The following is a 14,153-nucleotide window of genomic DNA, read 5'->3' as shown; positions in this document are numbered from 1 at the left end:
GTGTAATTCCACAATTGAAAACTAAGAGGGAAGGAAGTGAAGCTGTCTGCACTTTTCCAACTTTCATTTGTAAAAATTTGCTAGCCACACCTTTCATTCTCTTAATACACTTTGATACTTGTTGCATGTTGAATTTGAGATAAGAAAAAGAGAGTTTTGCTGAAGAAAAACCTTACTTGAAGACTGATTTCTTACTGGAAATTTTCAGCTTGGAAGAGAGGAAGAGAGCTTAGTTTCACAGATTTTTCATTTGAATTTTGGGGAAAATTTTACTAAGAATTCATACTATATGTCTTATATCTTGCTTTATATGATGCATTGTGTATTTTACATTTGAATCTAGTGAAAAAGTTGGTGACTTTGGATGAAAACTTGAAGAAAACTTGCTGGAAATTTGTTGTTGGAACCCAAGGGAGATCAGTTGGGATTTTTCCAGCTTTATCTCCAAAACCTTGGCTGTAAATTGACATATCTTGGCTCCATATGCCTTCTAACACTTTATTCTTAGCATGCATGTGGTATTTTACTTAATCTAAACAAGCAAATTTGGTGATTTTGAAAAGTAAAGAGTGAAATTTCTGGAATTTTCCACTGCTTATAACCGAAGTTTGAAGTTGATTATTTTTTCGCTTGTAGCCTTGAATCTTGGTAGATTTGATACATTATTGCTTTACACATGTTTTACCATATATATGTTGGGTTGCATGTTCAATTTTTTGGATTAAAAGTGAGATAAATCCGTGAAATTCGTAGGAGAGGTGAGTTGGTTTATTTCACCCAAAACTTGAGTGTAGTTTAAACTTTCTTGAAGTTATAATCAGTGGCTGGAAATCAGCATGCATGTAGGAATTTTTCCTAAGATTTATACCAAATAAATAGTTGAAATAATTACGATAATTATAATTTGTTTGAGGAGGTAATAGGGTACAAGAAGGAAACCCAAAACCGAGGTGTAAATTGTTCACTTAGAGTGAGTGTTCCTTATGTGCGTTTATGACTAGATATCTCTACTGATTTAGCACTTGTTGCCTATTTGTTTGCTTGGTGATTGTTGCAAAAATATTGATGAACATTGTTAAATGTACTTTATTGTTATGTTGGAACTTAAATTTAAGTTTTGGCATTATTGTTGAAAGGCGAGTGCGTGCTTTATTACACTTGACTTAATTCAATTGAGATTCTATGGCCTTAATTGTTAGACTAAAATGTGCATGATTGTAAACCGTATGTGTATATTATTGCATTGGCTGAATTAGGTTCCAAAACCCTTCGTTAGTTGACCTATTCGAGCCAGCGGCGGGTTCAGTTAGGTAGGTTGCCAACCCTAGGTAAATGTGTGGTATACTCGAGTATTACCTTGTAGTACGGTGACAATTGAAGTGAATATTGATTGAAGGAGATTGTTTATTATTTTGGAGGATATAAGGGAGTGATTGGTGGAGTGTACAGTGATATTGAAGTGATTCCTAGAGGGAGCTTATATCCTTTTATATTGATTGAGTTATTATATTGTGAATTAAAATGTTTATTGAATATGTTATGTTGCTGAAATTTGCAGATTTATGTTACTTATTGATTTTTTTTAGGACTTCACTTGGCGTAGATTCCATCCTTTAGTTTATTTTCCTTACGGGGTATGAGAGTGGTAAGAATAGAGATTAGCGATAGCTTAATCTTGAAGTTTCTATTTGTATCTTTTACAGACAATCTTGTATTTTGAGAATTAGTAGATAAACTCATACTCTAATCTTGTTGGGTTGTATACAAGTGTGTACGTCATAATTAATTGATGGAGTAAATATTATTTTGGGAGTTCATTGTAGTGAGTCCTAGTGAAAGCCAGGTAGGCAGTCTGCTAAACCTTTTGATGCACCTTAGGGTGAGGTGGGGTTGTCACACTCTTTTAAGGTATTAACGAATACGTGTTGATTTGAAAAACTATCCCAAAACTCCAAAGATTCAAGTACCAGTTAGTCAGTATGAATCTAGATATGCTTTTGCAATTTTGTTATTGATTTATTCTCAATAATCACCATAAAGTTTTCTGGATTCGATAGGTGATGGTTTTTACCAAGAGTTAATTTTAATCAACCACTAATAAGTAGTATCAAAGCCGATATGGCTGATTTTTGAGAAATAATTTGAATTTAATAATTTGTAATTTTCAAGTTTTTTGATAAAGAACTACAATTACTTTTGATTTTGTTTGCATTGTTACTGGTAGCAGAATCATTGTTTTCTCAGTTATGTGATTGTCACATGAACATGTGAAATTCATGTAGCGCTTGTGAAAATAGACTAATGACAATCATAAATTGTTGTTCTAATGTAATTTTTGATGGAACGTGAGGTTCTTTTTGACATGTATTAAATATTTAGTTTGGATACTTGTGATGTTCAAGGCAAGATGATCACGTCATCTTATTCAAACCAATAACCAATCCACTAGGTTTCTAGAAACGGATTCTCTTTAGGTCTAGTAAGATAATTGTTGCTTCATAATTTGGTCAAAATATATCCTTCCGCTGCTTGATTGACTTGGATCTTTAAGATAGGTTCTTGCTGGATCGAGTTCGTATCAGCTGGTATCAGAGTTGGTTGAAGGTATCAAATTATATCCTTGTTCTTGAGTCAATTTTCGTTATTGTTCAATTCGTCATAGGGTTGGTGACGTTTGTATCATATCTAGTGCACTTTATGTAAATAAAAGTGGCATAGCATGACAAGTTATTCTAAAGATTATTTGAAATAGGGATATAAAGAAATTGATCATATTAGACATTAAATAACAACCCTTTCAAAATAACCAAATTACAATTTTTATTAGAAAATCTATTTACGCAATAATTAAAGTAATCACCATCTAAAACATACTAGGCTCATATTGAAATCAACTTCAAACATTGAGGACTAAAACATTAAGTCAAGACTCTTGACCAACATAAATTTGATTTTGACCCTTTAGGCATCCTTCCATTTTCATCAATTGTTTGATTTGCCTAAACTTAAAAGCTTGTTTAACCGGATTTGTTGTAGCCGAAAGATTAGGCATCAATTCTGCACATAAGCCAAATATGAGGGACTAAAACTATAAAAGTGCATTTCTCCTTGAAATCTTGTTTGACATCAATCATTTGAGCATTTTTGTGCACTTCCTATTTCTTATCAGCAGCCAGTGGGCTCTTTTCAAAAGTAAATAAGTTTAAAAAAAAATCTGCATCCACTATGCCATTATCAGAATCGAACAAATTTAGTCGTTTTTGCAATAATACAGCAATCAAAGTGGTCTACATGGTTGTCCCAACTTGTATTAAGGAAGTCATCCCCAATGCTAATCTTATGCCAAAAACACATGGCTAGGTAATTCTATTTATTGAACAATATCCTTCTGCTCGATTTTGAGGAAGAAATACTATTAGACTTTGACAGTGTCTTTATATAGTAGTTTACCAATAGGAGAATACATATATCATCCACCTTCCCGTCTCAAAGAAGAGAGCTAGGAAAGAGGGTGGAAAACATGTAGAGGAAAAAAAAAGGGATAATTTTAGAAACTTCCCCTAAGATTTTTGACAGTGTCAGTGCCCTCCCCTGAGATTCTAAAAGTATCACTAACTTCTCTTGAAACCAATTTTCTTATAACAATTTAGTCCAATTCAAAAAACACAATAAAAAAAAATAATTTCAGGTGTGAAGATTTATTTATGCTAAAAGTGCCACTCAACTACTATACTAGTTAGATTGAATATTTGATCTAACTTGTTAATTTACTTATGGAGCCATTACGACACATGGTCAATAAAAAATTTCCATCATTCATAGCAAAAAATAACATCTTTTAGAATTTAACAAAACAATTTTTTTTCTATACCTTAACATTCTTACTGTCACCACAATTATAAGAAAATTAGTCCAGCTAAAATCTCTTTATATTTGATTCCTTTAATTATCAAGTACATAAATTGAAAAAAGGATGCCTAGAATTGGATCCACCTTTAGATGCCAAATTAGATTTTCTTTTTTACATTTCAAATTATGGTTAATTTAGTTTGTAAACATCTTAATTATTTCTCATGTCTAAATCCTTTAGTTTATCAACTACATTACATCTGATTTCTTTTACTTGTCAAGTATATAAAAGTTAAAAAAGATGAACCTAATATTGGCTCTATTTTTGAATGGCAAATTTATTAACTTTTTACAATTCAAATTATGGTTAATGTAGTACGCAAACATTTAACTCTTTTACCTTTGCATATATTTGTAATTATCCTAAATTATAAGAGTAATAGAGTTATTTAGCCATTATGATGCAAGCGTTGGGCTCCAATGATTGACAGAGAAGGTAAGTGATATGTTTAGAACCTTAGGAGAGGGTGCTAAAACTATCAGAAACCTTAGGGGAGGTTTCTGAAATTATCCCAAAAAAAAAAAGAATAATTCGATTTGAAAAAAGATGAATTCCCGGTTGGTTAGCAGTACAGTTGAGATTATAGTTTTCACACCTAAGTAGAAGCTCATAACAGCTGAAATAAAATGAACAAATTTAGAAACAAAATAAAGGGCAATACTCTATTAAACAATATTCAAAATGTTACATATCGCTTTAGATATAAGAGCAGACAAATACTCATCATCAGTGCTAACAATTGTACGTGCTGCTGTGACTTCTATCAAGGCTTTTTTAGGCCCCAAAATATGCACAAGAGATGTCTTATCTGAGCCATCAGTGGTCATGGCCTCTTCAACTGTTGCATTAATACCCATGCTTTGCAAGGTCGTCAGAAAATTCTCCAAGTTTACCCCACCCAAGTACAACAGCGGCCTGGATTGTGAGGAACCAGCAAACTCCTTTCCACTAAACAATACATTTTTGCCTTGCTCGACAAGGAGCTCTCCTTTCAATCGAGCAATACTCATTTCTTCCTTTTCCAGTTTTGTATAACCGAGCTGACAAGCCAAGTCTATACCAATGTCTAATTCTGAACTATCCTTCAACTTAGGTACTTTCACTGTCTCATTTTCAAGGTAGTAAATGACTGAAAATGACTGATTCACAAAGCTTTTGCCCTGCTTCAATTTCTCAGGGAACTGTCTCCAGCAGGAAAATTACAGTAGTCAAAATGCTAGAATAAGATTTATTAGGCACCAAAGGAGGCATGCCTGAAGCAGAAGAAAACAGAGAGCAAATAAAGGTCTTGAGTTTACCAGCACATATTTAGGCTTCAACAGTTTGAGTAAAAATTCAGCTTTCCGGAAACTGTACGGCCAAAAGAAATACAAATCAGACATGTAATTCAATAATCAGGGAAATGAACTCTTAGACATATGTGATAATGAAACATGAAGTTGAGGCAAATATTTAGCCAACTTGAAGTTCCAATTTTGCTATTCAAAATTATCCCCTACAGAAATTTAAGAACTCCCATTTATGTTCATCTGAAAATGCCTCTTATTCAACCAAACAAACATTAAGATCATCTATTCTGCAGCTGAACCACCAATGCAAAACTTCTGACCCATAAATATAGGGGGGAAAAAATCAAGAACTTGCAGCGCAAGAGATTGTTTATCCCTTAGTTAAGCAACACAATCAAATAAAGTATTCCCTACTTCATTCCAGAAAGAAACGAGCACTGAAGGACTTTTATTTCCATTGACTTGAAAGGCAAGAAGGCCAAATTTGCATTGAATCCTTCCTGCACATCATTCACAAAGAAGGGAAAAGAAAAAAATCAGACGAAGTAACGATCCTACTTGGCAAATCAGGAACAGAAGGTCAGATGACTAAGAAATTGAAGCTGCACCTCCATTACAAGTAAAGAATTTTTATCACCACACCAATGTTGGAGCAAATGGACAGCAGGTCCAATCCGTAAACTCCAATGAGGACAAATTACTATACAGGGTTCGTGCCAAATTGACCTATTCACAAGAGAGAGAGAGAGAGAGAGAGAGAAGTTTGAGTAAGGGCAGCTCCAATAGTGCCATCCTAATTAAAACATGGACCGTATCCTTGCAGAGCATCTTATTGAAAGAACTCCAAGATGTTTCAGTTTGACAACTGAACTTCAACATTTCCAACATAGATACTGCTTTAAGCATCTAAAGAAGAAGTATCTTACAGTAACTCGGGTGAATAAAGTACAGGGAACAAAAAGAGCCGCTTCTCATTTAAGAGATCCATGAAAGCAAACAGTGGTTGACCAGAATAAAACTGCACAGATAAATAGAGGGGGGGAGGTAAAACACAGTTTGATTGTTCTTTACATGAATATAAGCAGTTTTCAAAACATATATTGAACTGAAATACCTTGTCCTGCCGCTGCTTGCATAACCATTCAGGTATAACATTTAAAAAAGCAACTAACTCTTCAGCAACAGAAGAAATAATATAGATGGGAACCTGAAAGAAATGTATTAGCATTTGCACAAGCATGTCCACAGTACCAGAACTTCATAAATAGATTTGACATTTTGCAGCTCCTAGTAACAGTTTAGCCATAAAACTGCATCTTGATAATTGTTTGCATAACAATAAATAGTAAAAGAAACAACCATCAAAATCACTTAAAGATTCATTCTCCACATTGGCACCAAAATCTATTAGCAATTGCCGTACAAAACTAAAAATTTTCTCTTCTCATACATAGACGTGAAACATGCAGTTAATCAACCAACAAATTAGTTGTATCTTAAACCCTCATTTTTCAATGCCAAGAGCCTATAAAGGTGAAACAGAGAATACAACTACATTATTTAAGATACTCTTCTAAACAGAGATCTAGAATCAAGTGCAATCAACCTTCTCAGAAACATTATTCAGATGAACGTATCTCTAAAAAGCAACTCCTGTTTCCTTACTATAAAATGAGAAGTGGAAATACCTTCAAGTCTGATGACTGCAGAGACAATGTTATACATTCTAATAGTTGCAAAAGGACTCCAAGCCGTGCAATGGGAATCAGAACTGAGCCTCCAGCTTTAACAGAGTCCAAAGAACATGAGCATAGGAAAGCCAATTTCTCCAACTCCTCTGCAAACTTGTCCTTGTTTTGCAAAAATTCAGTATAGCTTTCTTTGTCATCATCTTTTGAACTGCAAATGGAAATTGTCAGTGCCCTGGATTTTACCATATGAGTGAATCACGTGAAACTAGAGACAACAAAATCTAGACCCATAATTTTAGTTGCAATAAAGTGCAGTTATTTAGGATGATTTGAGCATCTCACAAAGAACACCGTTGAAGAAAGTAAATTTGAGTTACCTGAACTTTGAAGCTTTTTTATCGGCTGGATTGAATCCATCATCTTCATTCTCAAGCTTGTCTAGTGCATCACATACTGTCGAATCTGAGAATAATATCACATCACTTCCACGCAGAGGATTGTAGTCAAATTCTGTTGCTGTTGCTGATGCAAAAATGGAGCTTGAAAGATATGCAATCCTTTGTTTTGGACTAGAAATACTCCAGTTACAAGTGCCTATATCTAAACCAGAGCTGAATGCCCTTATTAACAAGGTGCCGTTGTAGCAGGCTTCTTCAGCATATTTTAGGGATTGAACATTTTGCATGCAACCCTTCACATCAGCGACACTGAGAAGCAGAAATTATTGCAACCTCAAGTCCCCAAATCCACAGTGCAATTACAGGGAAATGTCCAGTCTAGATTGACATCCCCAATTCAAAAAAGAGAGTACAATCACCAGTCTATAACTTTGCAATTGATGAATCAGCTCAAATAACATTGATGGTATATATTAAGTAGCATTACCTGTACAATGGCATCCAACCACAAAGGTCTCCATCTCTGCCCCAAAGTATCTCTCTAATTGCAGATGGAAGCAATTCCACCTCATCCCATTTCATCCATTCTGGGCAAGTAGACTCTTCAGGCCCATAGAATTGCCTGATTTCATTATGCATTTTAACAAGGTCCTCCATCATAAGCTGTCCAAGTCTTGCAGTAGCTTCAGTAGCATATATCTGACCCGATTATAAAAAGGAAATCAGTCACAATGAATTCTAGCAAATATGAGAGTTAAGACGTCAAAATGTAAAAGCATGTCATTCTTATTCACCTTAGCAGAAAAATCTCTGTTTCTGGTCAGAAATGGTAATCCTAGCATGCCCACTGGACTAGAGATCAGTACAACATCAATGAATGAAATATTCCAGAGTTTCAAACTCTTCACAGTTTTGTAACAAGGTTCGGCATGTATTAAACTGCTTGCGTCAAGAGATTTATCTACTTTTTGCTTCCTTTTCCAGCCACAATCTGAAATTGAAGAAGCCTCACACGTACATTCACCAACGGATTCATCAGATAAGCTAGACAAATTCGTAGGAAGAGGAGAGAAGACCGATAGAGCAGAAAGGTCTAAAGGGCAGTCGAATAATAGCTGAAAACCACCTATGTTTAGCATGTGGCAGGGTGGGAAATGATAACCCTTACCCTCACTCAGACAAGTCTGCAGGGGGAAGTTCAGATGCATAAAAAAAAAAATTAATAGGTTGATAAAGATGTAATTATAAGCATTAACCTTTGAAACTAGGGAGCTGAACTCACAGTCTTCATCAAGATGAACAAGGACGAAGCAGGACAGACCTGAAAGATAAGTGCAAGGCAAAAGTCAAGCTCGGCAGTAATTTTAACTCAATAAGACATATAGACGCTCCAAAAGGCTAAAAAACTGCAGATTTCATGATCCAAAAGAAAAGGATTAAGTCAAAATTTCACCATGCGATACTGTCACTTTATGATACAGTGATTGTGGCCCTGCCAAATCGCTAGCACAGATAATTAAGGAGAGATAACAAATGAGAATACATAGCACCAGTATATGCTATATAAGTCTTGTCATCATAATCTCTACCTTCTAGAAAAGTATAATCATATAGGTCTATGAATCTACTGGCTTCCTCTTGTTCCAGCAATTTCCCCTACTAACCTGATAAACTCGAGGAAGCAAATTGCATCCAGAATACCACGTTCATTGATGACTTAAGAAAACAAGAGACCAAGCTACCATTTGCCGCAAATTGTTGATGGCACATTCATTACAACTATTTCTTTGTTAGCATAACACTATAAATGCTTTAATAATATCAAACAAAATGCCCTTTTAGTTCAATAATTTTGTTTAATAGGAAAACAATGAAGACACTTTAAGACTGAGCGTTCATTTTGTAATACTTAATAACACACCATGACACTCAAATACAGTAGATAGTCTCCCTGAAAACAAGTAATTGTAAAGAACATTACGAGTTCTTCATATGTTAAAGATGCTGCAAACTATTTCAATGTCTAGGGAAAAACTAAAATTGTTTATAATTTTTTTTTCAAATTGCTGATGCCACTATAATAAGGCAAATGCCAAGATATTTTTTTCTTCCCACTCACCACATTTCCCCTCGCTTCTTTAGCTCAATGGTCCGTACAGTTAATTAATATTAGCAGGACACATCATAAAAATTCAATGATGTAGATAATGCAGCAGAAGCTGATGTTAGATCCAACAGATTTGTAGAATTGATTCTCGGTTTAAAAATCGTACAAAAAAAAATCTACAAAGTTCATAGTTGTAAAAGATCATAAAGACTCAGAAGAGAGAACATGATGAAATTCACAGAAAAGACACGCAAGAAGGAGATCAGATTAGGAACTCTAAAAATCACTCCTAGAAACCTTAGGCATCACACCCAAGGGTGGATTGCATCACGCAATGTGTAGACGGCAATAAGCTTTCATTAGTGTTTACTCTCTTGCTCTCTTTCTCTGTCTTCTCTTTGTGGGGAAGTACATTAGTTATAGACTTCTAGACTGATTTTCAATTAAGACTCTCAACCAAAATGGAAGCAAATCAGAAAGCTTCCATATTCACACTTAAGAATCAAATCAGAATGCTTCATTGTTCAGTCAAAGACTGAAAACTAGAATACTAATTGCCAAAAGTAATTACCAAACAGAATACTAACATAAACATACATTTCTATGCATGAAAAACAGTTCTGGAAATCCTAGATTTTTCTCGAGTGATAAGATAAGGTGATCTTGCCTAGTTGGCACTAGCAAAAGAAAGAAAGGATCTTGGGACTGTTTCAGAGATCTGACCAGAAGGGGGAATTCAGGGCGATCCTGAGATGGAAGAACAAAACAAACTAATAAACAAAAAACTCCATGCCAACTTTGATCAACCACTCAAATTTCCTGATTTCATCAAGGCAAGGGGGGAGAACCACCACTATGGCTCAAAACGAAGCAGCAGGTAAGAGAGAAACTATAAAATTGAAAAGGAGATGAATAAGAAAAGAGGGCTCAAATACCACATGGACAATAGATTTCCAATTTTATATATATACAGCAAAAATCATGAGGTAATCACAAAGCTTCAACAACTAAAAAATTAGCTCCATGCCAACTTTGATCAACCACTCACTTTTCCTGATTTCATCAAGGCAAGGAGGGAGAACCACCACTATGGTTCAACACAAAGCAGCAGGTAAGAGAGAGAAGCTATACAAATCTTCTTGAGATTCAGATTCCCCCCCCCCCCCAAAAAAAACCCCAACCTAGATACCGGTTTACTTTACCACGATAGCCAATCTAAAACACAAGAAATATTTATCATACTCAGAAAATTTAGGCTTAAGGTCCTGACTGTTACAGGGAATTTCCTTTTATGCCTGTCACATGATTCACTAAAATTTATGTGTCACTTTTGTTGTGGAGATGATGTAATCAGATATAGATATTTGTTTTTGCCTTTAAAACAGCATAACCTAATTTTGGTCAGAATATGTTTGGCAAAGTGAGTTTTTGCCAAGTTTGTCTCCTACTAGTTTTTAGCAAGTTTGTCTCCTACAATAACTTTAAAAAACTTCTCCAAAGTTCTTAAAATATACACTTCAAAATACCCAAAATTTCCCTTCCTCCTTTCTTCTTCCACTTCAACCCACCACCACCACCGCCACCTCTCTTTTTTTTCGCATTCCTCCTCACCCCCCCCCCCTCCCTCGCCAACTGACTTCACCACAGATTTCACTGCAGCTTTTCCTGCCATGGAAGTAAACACTGACATAGAACAATTATCAAACACTTGCTAGGCAGATGTGAAACAGTGAAAAGAGAAAATGAAGCTTTTATAGCTAAACAATGGTCGAAAAAGAGCATGAAATACAAGCAATAAACTGAGCCGCAGTCACCAATATATCCAGTTATGAATTGATATTGCAGAGTGGAACAAGTAAGTAAGGCTCTGTGTGTGTGTGTGTGTGTGTGTGTGTGATGACAGCAAGGAGGATACCTGGGAACAAAGGGTATCGTTTGCAGTTTCAGATGGGGAAAATCTGCTCCTGCTATGGGGAAGGCGTGGTTATAGGTATTCGCCGGCAAACCGCTGAGAAGGAGCGGAAATGATAAGGGGACGAATCAGAAACGACAGAATAGCCGAAGGACAAGAGAGAAGGGATCCCCCAATCACACCGAACCCTTTGCTCTGCACCCACTTTAACCCTCCCAACTCACTTATGGGAGGGGGAGGGAGGGGGAGGGAGGGGGAGGAGAAGGGTAGAGAGAGAGGGAGAGGGGGAAGAGGGGAGAGAGAAAAAGGCCAAAAAAAATTATATTTCTGCTGCTGCTTGTTCCAGCCGGAAGAAGGAGAGGTGGCGGGGGAGGGAGAGGGGAGGGGGAAGGGAGAAGAAGGATAGAGGAAAGAAAAGAAAAAAGAAGGAAAGAAAACGAAAGAGAAAAAAAAAATTTCCATCCTAAAAATTTTTCCTCACAACTTCTATATTAAATTATAGTAAAATTTTAAATAAATATTCAAAAAAAATCATTTAGCAAACGGGACTATGTTTTCTTTTTGTCGAAACGTTAGCTTTATATATCATCGTAAAACTTTAGAGCATTGGACAATGATCCAATCAAAAAGACAACCGTCCTACAAAATCATTGATGTCTAACACTTAAGATTGGGATTCATCCATTCTTCATTTAACCAGATGTTTAGAACATGCAAGCTCAATTTAATACTACCTACTTTTCTTGAATTAGCAAAAGAGAAAGAACACTTGTGAAATAAATCACTTATGAACTAGATGTCTTCTATTAGAGTAACCATAATTTGATTGCTATGTCTTGAACCTTTTATGTTTTCCACCAGCTCCATGTTGTCTAGTTCCACTTTGATAGTCCTCCAGCCTTGGTTGACCACATTCAGTAGAGCCAATTTCATAGCAACAGCCTGGTCCTGTAATGGATCAGCTGACATTCTTTCTCTTAGTGCCCAGCCTGCTTGAAGTTGTCCCATAGAGTCAATTGCTGCGATTCCAATCTCTACAGTTGCTTGTCTTTTATCTTGATGAGTATGGATCTTGATCAGCAGACTGGTGTGGCTCTCATTTTGATCTTGCTCTTGCTCAATCCTTTGTTGTATTTCTGTTTCCTAAGTGTTCTTCCTTGAATCCTTTCTTTTGTTGGCTTCATCGAACTTTGTCCATTCCTTCATAGATTTCTGAATTATCTTGTGAGGCTCCTTTTTCTTGTGATTAAACTCTCTATCATTCCTGACTTTCCAACTCTGCCAGAGGATGTTAATGGTGAGGTTCACCTGATCCTCCATTCCTCTGCCTCTTTGAGCTTCGATAATTGCTGACCACCATTTGATGAAGCAATCAGATAGTTGCTGTATTCCATCCCACTGCACTGGCGCCATCTTCCAGATTTCCTGAGCTTTGGTGCACTGGAGCAGCAGATGTTCAATTGTCTCTTCCTTTTCTCCACATCCTGCACACATAGGATTCCCTTTTCTTGTTCTTCTGTATATTACTTCTCTTACTGGGAGTCCACCATGCAGGCACTTCCAAATGAACACCTTCTGCTTCCATAGTGTTTCCCAGACCTTAGTGATGGTTCCTTCACTACTTGGTCCAGCTTCCTCCCTCCTTCTTGAACTCTCCAGGTTCTTTTTCTTCATCCAAGTCTTATAGCCAGATTGAGCTGTATATTGTCCATCCTGAGAATGCATCCAATAGTAGCTATTTTCTTTTCCTGTTAGATTTATAGGTATTCTCAGGATTCTCTCACCATCTTGTGAGTTGAAAGTTTTGAAAATCAGGACTGTGTTCCATCTGTTATTGATTATCAGTTCTAATACATGCTTTAGTTGACACCCCTGTGGCTTTTCAGATGTTGGTTTCCCATATGGTCTATTTGGAATCCAATTGTCTTCCCAGATTCTTCCTTTACTGTAGACACCAAAATTTTGTCAAATTTTTAAGTTTTCTTGAATATTTTTTTAATTATTGAATTATTTATTTTCTTACATTTTTTTATATATTTACAGATTTATTTCTTTAAAAAAAAAAAAAGGAAGTGGCGTTGGCCATCATGATGTTCAGATATCATGGTGCCCACCAAATTTTGCTTTGACCAAGCTTTGGCAGACAAGATTCCAGAAAGGAATGGAAGAAGCAATGAAAAAAGGCAAAATAGCAAAAGAAGAAGGAAAAAGGAGCTTTCGGCTTTCATTATTGGCACTTTCTCTTGGACAAGATAAAGGGACAAGAAGCAAGAAAGGAAGTAGAGAGGGGGGCGGAAGAAAAAAAAAACAGAGAAAACAAGAGAAAGAACGGAAAAAGAGTGAAAGGAAGAAAAATTTCTGGCAAGAAAATTTTCACAAAAAAGAGCTGATTTTCAGCCATCTTTCGACTAAAATATCTCCTCCATTTTAGCTTTATTTAAGAAACTTTCAATTTCTGCTACATCTACGAAGTGAGCAGAGCGACTTTTGTTCAGAAATTTGGTGGAGAAAACGACTGGAAGTCCTTCGAATCCGGCTCCAAAATCACTACAACACACCTGGCTCAACTTGCAACCCTGTCGTAGAACTTCATCAAATCCACTTCCATCTGCGTTTTGCTTGCTCAAATCCGGTCCTAAAAGCTTCATCAGGTATCCTCCTAAACTGATGTCTTAGTTCCTTCTATTTCAGTCTTTGCTGGGCTGCATTCTCACGTTTCTTTGTCGCTGCTTTTGCTTGCATTTTTTTTCTTTGGTTTTAGGTGGCTTTTGTTTGTCTCTATTGCTTTAATTTTGCCAATAGAGTGTTTGCCATTTGATTTTGTTAAGAAATGAGGTTGAAGCCTT

General features: G+C 36.0%; 1 protein-coding gene across 7 annotated transcripts; it reads right to left on the bottom strand.

Moving 5' to 3' along the window:
• Positions 1-4,545: 4,545 nt before the first annotated feature.
• Positions 4,546-11,718, bottom strand: LOC113701678 (uncharacterized). Of its 7 annotated transcripts, none has more exons than XM_072056613.1 (13): positions 11,311-11,718; positions 8,571-8,609; positions 8,415-8,472; positions 8,083-8,279; positions 7,776-7,987; positions 7,268-7,597; positions 6,888-7,098; positions 6,314-6,406; positions 6,126-6,217; positions 5,808-5,925; positions 5,614-5,699; positions 5,209-5,260; positions 4,546-5,091 (listed from the first exon to the last, which is right to left on the bottom strand). In XM_072056613.1, exons 2-13 carry the CDS (start codon positions 8,577-8,579, stop codon positions 4,576-4,578), a joined length of 1,974 nt encoding a protein of 657 aa, XP_071912714.1. In that variant the 5' UTR covers positions 8,580-8,609; positions 11,311-11,718; the 3' UTR covers positions 4,546-4,575. The 7 variants fall into 7 exon arrangements, with proteins under 7 accessions (XP_071912714.1, XP_027078241.2, XP_071912712.1 ...); XM_027222440.2 differs by having other exon boundaries at positions 8,457-8,472; XM_072056611.1 differs by lacking the exon at positions 11,311-11,718 and adding an exon at positions 10,444-10,473.
• Positions 11,719-14,153: the final 2,435 nt, after the last annotated feature.

The sequence above is a fragment of the Coffea arabica genome, chromosome 7c (assembly GCF_036785885.1).
Source record: "Coffea arabica cultivar ET-39 chromosome 7c, Coffea Arabica ET-39 HiFi, whole genome shotgun sequence".
NCBI lineage: Eukaryota > Viridiplantae > Streptophyta > Magnoliopsida > Gentianales > Rubiaceae > Coffea > Coffea arabica.
This window is presented reverse-complemented; position numbering and strand designations above follow the sequence as displayed.